Source organism: Molothrus ater, chromosome 3 (genome assembly GCF_012460135.2).
Source record: "Molothrus ater isolate BHLD 08-10-18 breed brown headed cowbird chromosome 3, BPBGC_Mater_1.1, whole genome shotgun sequence".
Classification (NCBI taxonomy): Eukaryota; Metazoa; Chordata; class Aves; order Passeriformes; family Icteridae; genus Molothrus; species Molothrus ater.
The window spans coordinates 49,304,715-49,316,065 of record NC_050480.2 but is presented as its reverse complement, the minus strand read 5'-3'; the positions used below and the strand labels follow the sequence as shown (position 1 = coordinate 49,316,065).

Genomic DNA, 11,351 nt, shown 5'->3' with positions numbered 1-11,351 from the left:
CTGTAACAGTGGGCAGCTGCGTAAGAGTAAAGCTTTCCTGCAGTTGCTAGTGCTTTAAAAGGAGAGCTGTCCCTGAGCTTTGGCTCAGCTATAGAGGTACGGCAGCAGCATTAAGCCTTGAGCCCTGTGTCACTTCTTGTTTTCTAAAGCTGGCTTGTCAGAAGATGCTTTTGTTCAGAAGATCCTGCAGGTCCCTTCTGTACTGTTCAGAGCTGTACCTGCTGACTTGAAGCATTTCTGTACGAGTTCCCAACTGCACCTCTCATTCAGTGCAGCTGGTTACTGGTACTGTAATGAAACTAAATTGCCTCGGTTTTGCTGCTGCTTGAGAGATCCTGTCTCTTCCTGGCTTTCCAGTAGAGCTGTGTGTTCCCATTGTGTTGACACTTCCTCTTCTTTAGTGAGGTGTTGGAGGAGTAGGTGAGAAGTACTTTTTTCTTGTTCCTTTAAGGCAAGCATTGTCGTACAGTTTTTCTACACATATCCATTAAAACGTTTTACCCTTTCTCTCCTCAAGCTTAAAACTTCCTAGTCCCCTGAACCACAGTATGCTGTTACTACTGTGTGTGTTACCAGTAGTGCTACTCTGTGTTTGGTCTTAGAGAATGATCCACCTGACATGGATAACAGTAACCAGCAATGCTGCTGTGGGAACTCCAGTACTAACAACAGGAACACCGACTGCACAGATGAGGGAAGGTCATCTCCAAGCACAGACTGCATAGCTGGAGGAAGAGGATATATCTTCTCCTAGAAGCACTTTTAGCACTGCTAACTTTCTTCAAGTTTTCAAATTCTCTTGAGGAAAACAGTAGAAATCTTACAAAGATGAAGGAAGAGCAAGTGTGGAATTTCAAAGCCCCGTTTTGAAGTCAGTGTAGTCAGGTGTTACTGGGCAGTTGTTGCATTGAGGATACTTTGTGTATTTGTTTTAGGAGTGTGAATGAAGTAGTTAGGAGTTTGCTACATCGAAGGCCTAAACCATCTCAGTATAGCTCCTTACTGTTAATTCAGTGAGTTCACAGGCTCTGGTGCATTTGTTCTGCTGGTGCGTGCTGTGTTGGCAGAGGCAGAAGCTACCTTTCCGTGAGTGCAGTCCCTTGGTCAGTCAGGCGTGCGAGCTGGCCGCGGTGCGCTGTGGCCCGCCTGCATTCCCGGGAGCGCTCCCTAGGAAGAGGGGCAGGTCCGGGCAGCGCGGCGTTCAAACCGCTCCTCCCGACACCCCCCGCGACGGGCCCGCCCTGCCGCTCATTGGCTCTGCCGTGGCGCTGTCAGCTTCCTATTGGCGGGGCTGCCGCGGTGCCCCGCCCCCGGCCGCCGGCGGCGCGGCGGGCGCAGGCGGCTTCGCTCCGGGCGCTGCGGCGGGCACGGCCCCCGCCCGCCATGGCGCTGCTGCTGCTGCAGCTTCTCCGCCGGCTGCTGCGCTACCTCGGCTGGCCGCAGCACCAGGTGAGACCCGGCGGCGGCTGCCTGCGCCCGGAGAGCCGCTCGGGCGGGGCGTCCTGCGGAGGGAGGGAGGGAGGGAGGGAGGGAGGGAGGGAGGAAGGTCGGCTCCGCGGGCGGTGGGGCGGCTTCAGCGCCCTCCTTGCCCGCAGCCGGGTTTGTCGGAGCACGCTGCCCGCACGTGGAGGCACTGCCCTGACACAGGCGGTCAAGTGGCGCTTTTTGCCCTGAGCTGAACGTCAGAAAGTCAGTGGTGTTGGTTGCTCGTGCTCTGCTGTTTCAGATAAAAGGCTCCGTAGCCCTTGCCCAGTAGCAGCCAATTCCGTGCGCTCAGAGAGCCGGAGAGATGCGACGGGGAAGCTGAGGAGGCGCTGGTGCCGGGCCAGGGGCTGATGTTGGAGCGTGGGGCTATGGGCAGCTCCTCCGGGGCTGTCAGCAGTGGGGCACTGCTGCAGCTTGTGCTGCTGAGATAGTCCTAGCGTTGTTCGTGGGAAAACAGCGACTATCTCCAGGAGTGCTGATTTGGCTGAGCTGCCCTCGTTACTTTCTGGTTCCGTTGTTGGAAGCTGCTGGTTTTTTTGACAGGCCGCGTTTTTTGAAACTCACGTGTTTGGCAGCAGTATCAGTCGTACTCTCGGAACTTGCCTTCCTTCAGCAGTCTCATCAGGATGGCATTTCCAGCAGTTATATGCTGTCATAAGGAAGTATCAGGCCAAGGTATGTTAAATTTATTTCACTGCTTTGCTAATTGTTCTTTCCCAAGACTTACACAGCTGCATGTAGTTAATGGAATGAGCATTTTTGACAGTATCTCAAGATATTTACCTTTGTGCCTCTTAAAAATATTCTGTATTTTAGCAGTGTTTTAGACACTGTCATACTAGTGTAGGCTTCTTTGGACTTTCAGCTTGAGAAGAGCATTGAAAAGTTAGGTTAACCAAACTGCATTATATTTAATTACCTGTAAAATGGAATCATTAAATAACTTTGATTAAAGTGAGAATAAGAACTGGGGGCTTTGATTTTGCTTCTCCGGTTCAAAGGTTTTCTGCTTTTTAGGTCACATCTGTGTGCCAAAAAAAGGAATATGGATCTACTCGAAGTGTTGTCCGTAGACTTGGGACAATTCTTTCCTTGGAGCCCTACCCCAGACCTTATTTTCAAGTAAGAAATTTGTTGTCATGTGTATACTTCACCTGTTTGTATTTTCTTGTTTCTTAATTTGATCATAGGTTTCCTCTTCTCTTTAGCTTGTGTAATTGTGTGGTGCATCCCCTATACTCACTGTTTTCAACTTCATTATAGCACTGTTTAAAAATTCCTTTTTGCTGAGCCAGAACCTTCAGTATGTGCTGAATCCAGTTTCCCTTCATACCTTTTTTTGGCATTCTTTGTTTTTAGTTTGTTCAAGACCCAAGTCCAGTGGGTTATGATGAACAAACTGCAGCTCCAGCTCCTGTGGCTCCATCACTTGCTGACGTCCTGTGGGTGGCAAATGATGAAGGACAAGTATGTACTAGACTTAGGTAAGTAAAAGTGTCAAAAGGAATAAAAGAAATAACTTTGGCCTTCTCTATGGTGCATGATTATGTCTTTAAGTTTGTTTTCCATTATTCCTAATCTTTCTTGGAAACATTTTGGGCTTTTGGGTTTGAGGGGGAGCGAGGGCACTTCCTCCTTACCTGAAGATTAAGACTATGTAAAGGATTCTTTTCTGAAAGTTTTCTGAAATTGAGTCTCCTCTTTTCTCTTCATAGTAGTATGTCAGGTGCATTACTGGTACTTTAAATGATATTCACTTGCAAGTTATTTTGTGTGGGAGGGAGCTGGTTGTTGCAGTATACTGTAAGACTATTCCTATCTTTGTCTTTCTAGTTTACAGCCTGTTTGATAAACTTTATAAATGGGGAAACAAGAAAAAATATTTAAATGTCTCCTTTTGGCTTTGATTTTTTACAGTGCCATGTGTAAGCCTTGATGGCTGCTTTGATGGAAAAACAAACATAATTATTTTAAAATTTTAAAATTATTTTCAATATAGTTTATATAAATGTTTCTAGCTTTTATAGAGGGCTGAAGGAAAATATTTTTACAAATTACAAAATATTTCAGGTAGTGTGAAATGACAAATAGTCCTAGAATTTGCAGACACAAATAATATACAAGTCTTGTCTCTTTTTTCTTCCCTGCTGGAGAAGAAATAGAAAGTTGTCTTGCTGTTCCTCTAAAGATGTATTCAAAATCAGAGGATGAGTTAGAGCCAGAAGCAAGATTAAAATGTGCACACTTGTGTTGTCTTGTACTGCATCTGTATAGGACAATGTAATTCTGCTTCATATTGGCATTTGTTTTGTCTGTGACCTTTGTGGTACTTGCCAGTAATGAAAATACAAGAAATTGATGAATTCAAATGACACACTTTTTCTTGGAGAAGTTGGATACAGTGTGTTTCATCTTATGTTTCCTGAGGCATAATTGTTAAATTATTAAAGTTTGTTTGTAACAGCTGTAAAGTAGCAGAAGAACAAGAACATTGTTGAAAGAACAAAAAAATCCTGTCCAGTTTTGTCCTGCTCGTGCAGGCCAGATTCACAGAACTATGATAGTTCATTCTTTTGTTGTTTCCATTCTTTGTTCCTCCTCCTCCTCTGACTCTGTGGGATGTTTTTCAAGAGCAACTCTTCTAACTGATATCTTTTCCTTCTCAAGCAGTGTTTCTAGCCGAGGGGGTTTTTGCAAATTAGAAAACAGTGCTTCAGGTCTGATTTGAAGTTAAAGGATGTTTAAATAAGGGAAAAATCTGGGCTTTTTTCCCATCAAAGCTTAGTGCATCTTAAATGAATCAGGTAAACTTAATTTCTTTCCATGTTTCATAATGAAATTCTGGTAGTTTGATTTTATACTTATATTTTAAGTTTATTTTTGCAGGCACAGACTTGAAACACTTTTTTAAATTAAAACCTGAGACAGCACAATTTTCTACTGCTGTCTTTGGTTATAGTAGCTTACAGAAGGTGAGATTCTAGTTCTGTGAGTCTGTATTAAACCTTATTATTTTCAAGTACATTTTCTGAAAGATTGTAACTACTTTGCTGCTGGCAGTGTTCATCTTAGAGTTTGATAAATTACTATAATTTCTGAAGCCTAATTAAGACATCATTATTCTTTGCCTCTCCTGCCTTTCATGTGGCAGGAAGGGAGAGACACCTTATGGTGTCAGTCTAATAATTATTGAATAATGACAATCTTACTGTGTGACTTTATGATGTTTAATTATCTGAGTGAATTATCTGACTGATTCTCACGATGACTTTGCAAGGATCTTCATTGTACTTGAGCAAAGGGAGACTTGAAACATTTCAGAAGTTATGAGTAGTTAAAAGTGTAGTCATCTTGCTGAGTGACATTAACTTGCTTGAACAGCCCAAGTAGTTTTGAGGTTTCCGTTGTTGGCTGAGCCCTTTGAAACTGTCCTTTTTTTGCTTTGTAGGACTGAACTGAGGAGAAAAGAGAACAGTACGGCTCCTCCTCATCCATATCCACGTCTGGATTCAATACAGCACATTCCAAAAAACAGTGCACAAAAAGTTGGTGTTGATCAAGCAGCACTCCAGAAAATTTCTGCCCTTGAAGATGAGCTGACCTTTCTTCGTGCTCAGATTGCTGCAATTGTTTCAGTGCAGACCTTGGGAAGTGTTCCTTCACGTAAGCCCTTCCAATTTGAAGCAAACCAATGTTCCTTTTTTTTGCTTTAGAGCTTGCCTTGTCTGATATTGGTAGAGAATATCCTTAACTTCTCTAACTGAAGATACACCAACTAAATTTACTGAATATAATATTTTGTTTTTCTTTTTGCTATTTGGTGCACTTTGTCTTTTCTGTTTTGTGGTCTATTTGCCAAGTTCAAATGCAATTTATCCTAAGTACTCTTTATACTAATTTCCATGTTGGTGAAGGAGTTTAGTAACATCGCTATCTATAGGCAACTAATAACTGTTTTAAAAAGTTAAAGACTTTGTCCCTTTGGGGTTTTGCACTGTTTCTAACAAATTATTAAACTAATGCATAGAGGAAGAATTCTAAGTCAGTCTGGTTGGGGCTTTAACAAAAACAAATGCTACAGACAGATGTATCCTGGGTAGTTGGTCTCTAATATGCACCTCTGTCTTGTGACCTCTTTTTTTTCCTGGTAAGTTTTGAGTCTCAATTGTCTTACTTGCAGACCAACCCCACTGTGGTTGCTGAAATACTTGGACTGGTGTGAGGTACTTGGTACTTTTGTGTGGCATTGTGAGGCACTTCTGTGATTCAGCTGTTGTGTTGGGTCTTCTCTGTCTCTTCTCCATTGCGCTCAGTATTGTAACCTGTTTTGCATGTTTTGTGATTATCTTTTGCTTCATGTAGGTTACTTCTAGACCATTGATCACCTTATGTAGCAGCAGGCTACTTTGCTGATTTATCTAGTGCCTAGATTGAAGACACAAGAAGTGAAAATCAGAGCAGCACAAGACACTTCCGATTATTACTTCATGTATTTTGAATTTTTGGGTTTGAAGTAATATTGTTTGTTTTAAGTTTAGTTCTTCTGTGTTGCAATGTGCAAGGTGTATAAAAAAAAGACTGCTTTCAGAGGGCAGTCTTATCTTGACATAAAACTGATTAATCTTAGATGCTAATATATGTTGTTTTTCTTCTCTAACTGTATGCAGAAGCCTTTAAAACACTCAGCACTCCAGGTGGATTTTACCCACTCCCAGCCATGACTTCTACGCCATTGTCCGTCTCTCACAATCACTTTGTAATTCCCTCGCCTCCTCCACTTCCTTCTGGTGCACCATCTGCTGTTGATGCTAGTAATTCTGCACTGGAACTTATCAAACAACGCCGAGCTGCAAGAAACAGTGATTCAGCTGCAGCTAACAGTACTGATCACCAGAGGACAAAGAACTTTCCCAGTATGATGGATGTTTTGAAAGACCTAAACAAAGTTCAGTTGCGAGCTGTTGAGAGGTAAGTTGGACTGGATGTGCATCTCAGCAAGCCAAGGCTATCTATCTAAGCATCAGCAGCACTTCAGTAGCACCAGAGAACACCAGTCATTCAAAGAGCAGCTACTCCTGACAAACTCAAGTTGGCAGCTTCTGAGTTCACATTGTGAAATATAAGATACTTGTGACATGGCTTTTAGATGCATTTAAAACATGCTGACTGATGCAGCATTTTAAACTGCTATGCTGCTTCAGTATGCAAATCTCAGGTTGGTGTGGGGAGGTGAGAGGTTGCTTACAGGATTGCATGCACAGGCACAGGAAACTGATCTGAAAAAAAACCCTTCTGGATTCACTCTGAAAGGCCAAATCCTCAGTGAAATTTTAGAAAACTACTGCTAGCATACTCAAAATATCCTGGTTCAAGCTTTGAAGTGTTTACAAAAACATGTATCATTTATTGAAAATGTTTCATAAATTTGTATTTCAGTAGTGCAGTTGAATAGTACAGTATTCGGTAGGATTCTAAATATTTTTAGTGGTCAGCTGTTTTGATGGTAAGTGCAGTTGACTTGTAAAAAAAATTGAAGTCTTTAGTTTTACTAAAGACTTCAATACCTCTTCTGGTCTCTGCTATGCTAGGTATAATAGAGATTACACCTTCAGTATTCTTTTCTGAACTTGGACTGAAAAAGTAAGAAAAACTGAGCCTATAATGAATATTAGAAGCTCTCAATGTGGGAAAGAATGTCACTTGGCAAAAATTACTGTGTTCTCATGTCAACATTTTCTTAACTTGTGAGCTTTATCCCTGAAAATGACTAGGAAAGAACTTGGGCAAATAATTTGCATGCAAATCCAAAGCATCTCTTTATGCTTTTGATGACATTCTCACAGTAAATAACACAAATATAAAATGCACTTAGGTAAACCTGTGTGTTTCCTGTGTATATGTTTTTTTGTCTATAGTTCCATGTATGAAGAAAATGAGATGTTCAGGTTGACAGTTTTAACATCTTGAGCATGGGCATAATTAGCAGGAAGTGGTAGCTTGTACATCCGAAATACTTTCTGGATTTAGGCATCTATACATGTTCTGAAGTAGAGCTTAACTGAGTAATGAAAAATTTATATTTTTGAGAGGAGTAATAATTGAAATTGTTACAATTTTTCTGACTGTAGTTAATTGTGTGCACTGCAAAGGGAAGTCCTCTGTTCTCAGAACTGAGAGCCTGAAGATCCCATTTTCTACCCCCCAAACACCATCTTACACATTGTGCAAGTGCTGTGAGGGCTTGTTTTTGTAGGGACCATGAACTCAGTCCTCTCAGGTTTTGTGTTAAGCAGCCATTACTGTAACTGCCAGACTTAAAACTTGGTGTTGTCAGTGTGCATTATTAGGTACAAATCATCAGCCTGGAAGTTGCACTTTACAAGCAGAACTCTGAACACTTCTAGATTTTTCCACCCACCACCCCCCACAAGGTTTCTCAGTGGTTAGAAAGACTTATGATTTTTTTTTTTGGACTAGTCACTAGCTTCCACATTTATGCTAATTTTGGGGTGTAGTTGCTGTTTTGATTTCTGAATTTAAATGAACTTAAAATGAATAAAATTTAAATTTAATTTTGTTCACAGTTATTATGAAATACCTTAGTGGGACATTCCCATTAACAGACTTAAATATAACTTTTAAATTACTTGGTATAAAAACTGCAATTTTGCCTTTTTTTGTGCTTGTTATTTGCAATACTTTAACACTTTGTGTTGATTTTTTGCCAGCTTTCTTCATGGAACAGCAACAACTTGTGTTTTCAGGTTAAGAATGTGGCTGACAAGTTGTTGGGTGTAATTGTATCAATTGTATTTGATTAATTGTTTTAATGTAACAGCAGCATTACTTGTGTAATCAGGGATTTATAGAATAGGTTTACAGAAGTTGTGCCTCTATAAAGTTTGGATTAGTCAGCACAGGATTAGGGTCAGGAGACAATAACTTTTTTGTTGTCCTTCATAGGTCTCCTGGAGGTACTCCTCTTTCTAGACCCAATAAGATGCAAAGTTCAGATTGGGATCCGGTTGCTGTACTAACTCAAGCTCTAAAGCAGAAATTTGCACATAAAAATGATGATGAAGATGATTCCTTGGACAAAGAAAATAATTCTTTTGATAGCTCTCCATTTTCTAGTCCTGAGGTTCCAGTGGTATGTTTTTATATAAGAATTTGTGTTTGTACCCTTGAACTGACTGCTGTTTTCATGGATACTTGCAGAGTTTTCACAAGCCTAGAACTTCTCCACAATTTTTTTAGCCATCAGCCTAGGTAGTTACTTTCTTTAAAGTGTAATCAAAGCAGAAAATCTCAAAATAATTTGGTGGATTTGGACTGGTAAATGCACTTCTAGGTGTGCAGAGAAAAAAAACAACTTAGAAGACTGATTTTAAAAATTCATGTCATAGTTTGAGTGAACTATGGACCGTACCTTGATGGTACCTGACAGGTATCCATGCATAGAAACTGTGTGCTTAAACAGTTATTGACTAATTTTTCAAATAAGGATATTAGGAAGGTCCAGAAAGGTCTCACTAATACACCCTAACTGCTCAGAAATGGAAATAAATGCATAGTCTGTAATATTTTCCTTTGAGTGTAGTTTCCATACAGTTTGAATCTTTATCCAAAATGAGATTTGATTCTGTTGTAAAACCCATGAAGAATCCAGATTTTCCTAGGAACAAAGAAGTGATAGACAGAGCCATTGGACTCAGGTGGTTCTGAGCACTGATTTCTGCATATCAGCCTGTGCCAGTTACCTCAGCTTATACAGTCCAGCAGTGCTGTTTTGTTGGTTTTTAGGCATTTCCACAAGCCTCAGAACTGCTCAGATGAGATGGATAGAAGTAGGTGGCACTAATTTAAATTATGTCTCTCTGCTTAGCAATTCTATCTTTTTATTGTAAGAGTGAGAGAAAAGATTTGGGCTGTGGCATTTGTTACCGTAATGGAGAACATACAGTGGAAATCCAGATATTCATAGATGTTCTTTGGAAGCTGCTCTTACATGTGGCTAGCTGTGTGGCTGAAAACTTGAGGAAAACTAATGTGTGTTCCTCTTTCTAGCTGTAATGATTTGATATTTTTTTTTTTTAATTTCAGCTGCCACAAGGATTTTCCAGGCTAAATGTAGCATATATTTTACAGACTGCAGTGTGTCAGCAGTACCTGGTGCAGTCTTAATAAATTTCTTTGACTTTTTTTCCCCCAAAGGAGAAATTAAAATGTCCTAAAAATAACCATGCTGGTATTTTTGATGCTGCAGACTATTGCACTGCATAGCTGACATTCCTGATTCTAGATACAACGATCAAAACTAGCTCCTGGAACAGCTTGTATATGGAATAGCTTTTGTTCCAGGATTTGACAGCTGGTTTATGAAGTCTTGGAAGAGAGACTGCTTAAGGCCAGCATCAGTTCAGGAGTAGATACAAAAAGATGGAATTTTTCTGGTTAAAGCAGAATAATCTCATGAGTTTGTAACCAAGCCTCTGTTAGCTGTTAAGTGTTTTGAAGAATAAATGTACTTAAACCAACTCTATAGACTTAGTATTTTATTCTTTCTATGTTGAGAGAAGTGCAACAACTCTTCCAAAATGTTTTTCTTGTAAACATCTTCTAATTCAGTTTCTTGGGTATAATTTTAACTTCGTCTCTGCTCTTCAGGTTGGGCGCTGCAGTCTGAAGCCAAATGCAAAACCCAGCCTTACAAGAACTGATGGAGTTAAGCAGGTACCAGCATGGAAAGCAAGAGCTCAGATATAGTGGAGGCTGCCAAGGAATGTTCAGTGTGTATAAATGGTGGGCCTACTTTGAAACTGCTGTAAGGTGCTGTAACGTGTTGTTCCAGATCGTGTCTTTCCTATGCTGTTGAAGTTTGAGTATTGCAGGGTTTGTAAAATTACCTCTTCCTTCTCTTTGGTTTCTCAGTAGCCCAACTTGTGGATGTGGTGCTTTTACAAGAAGCACAAAACTGAGAGAAGGCTTCTATTGCTATGGAGCAGTGTCTTTGGAACCTGGGGAATCCAAGAGAGCAGTATGTGTGCGGGGAAAACAAAGATTTATTGCTGTGGGAGCTGAGGTATATGCTCTGTTTGCACTCCAGTGTAAATAACAAGGAAGTGTAAACTTTTTGTGTGTTATAACTACTGTATATAATGGTAATACTTTTTCATGAGAGTGGGATAGTTGTCTTGGTTTTCTTTGCAGTTTACTGATGCAACTCCTTATTCCATGTGCAAACAGTTTTCTAATTTATTTTGGGTCAGGAGATGAACTTTCATATTTGTGGAACTTTGTGCTGTGAGGAAACAGCAGGTCATCTATTAAATGCCTGTAATATGAGGGAGTTGCAGTCTGAGGTAAAAAAGACCTTGCAGAGAGATCTGCTTGCATACAGTCTAAATTCCATATGTAATTAAATATTAATTTATATCTTGGCATGTGCATGTGAACTCAGTTTTGTTTATGAGAGCTTATAAAATAAAATTCTCTTTATATTGTAGATGTGTGTGGTAGTGGCCTTTTGTACTGCAGACTCTTTTGTATCTTAAGAACTGATCATATTAGACAAGTTCTTAAATTGAGTTCATAAATCTTAAATTAAAGAAAAATTTGTATTTTTTCCTGCCAGAGTAGGAATGACTTAATGAAGCCACTTATTTACGAATTTATTATGATCCACTGATCACAGGAGCTGCTGTCACCTGATCTTTTGTCTAAAAATCCTGATGTATAAAACCCAAATCCTGTCAGACTGTTGAATGTGTCCCTTATATCCTGTGTCTCTTCTATTTCCATGCTCACTTTCATGGAGAAGACTGACAGCTGCATCCCCTCTTACTGCTGAGTCTTATTTGTACAGT

The 11,351-nt window shown here is 40.3% G+C and overlaps 1 protein-coding gene across 7 annotated transcripts; it reads left to right on the top strand.

Annotated features, from left to right (window-relative positions):
* Positions 1 to 1,374: 1,374 nt before the first annotated feature.
* Positions 1,375 to 10,990, top strand: MTFR2 (mitochondrial fission regulator 2). 7 transcript variants are annotated; one of them, XR_004979972.2, is made up of 9 exons: positions 1,375 to 1,449; positions 2,029 to 2,160; positions 2,503 to 2,607; positions 2,845 to 2,969; positions 4,934 to 5,148; positions 6,153 to 6,453; positions 8,449 to 8,635; positions 10,153 to 10,314; positions 10,420 to 10,531. XR_004979972.2 is itself a non-coding variant. In XM_036381036.1 (9 exons), the coding sequence occupies exons 1-9, from the start codon at positions 1,384 to 1,386 to the stop codon at positions 10,564 to 10,566; spliced, it is 1,344 nt and encodes a 447-aa protein (XP_036236929.1). In that variant the 5' UTR covers positions 1,375 to 1,383; the 3' UTR covers positions 10,567 to 10,990. The 7 variants fall into 7 exon arrangements, 4 of the variants coding, with proteins under 4 accessions (XP_036236929.1, XP_036236930.1, XP_036236931.1 ...); XR_004979970.2 differs by having other exon boundaries at positions 10,417 to 10,529; XR_004979971.2 differs by having other exon boundaries at positions 10,153 to 10,319; positions 10,417 to 10,529.
* The last annotated feature ends 361 nt before the right edge of the window (positions 10,991 to 11,351 follow it).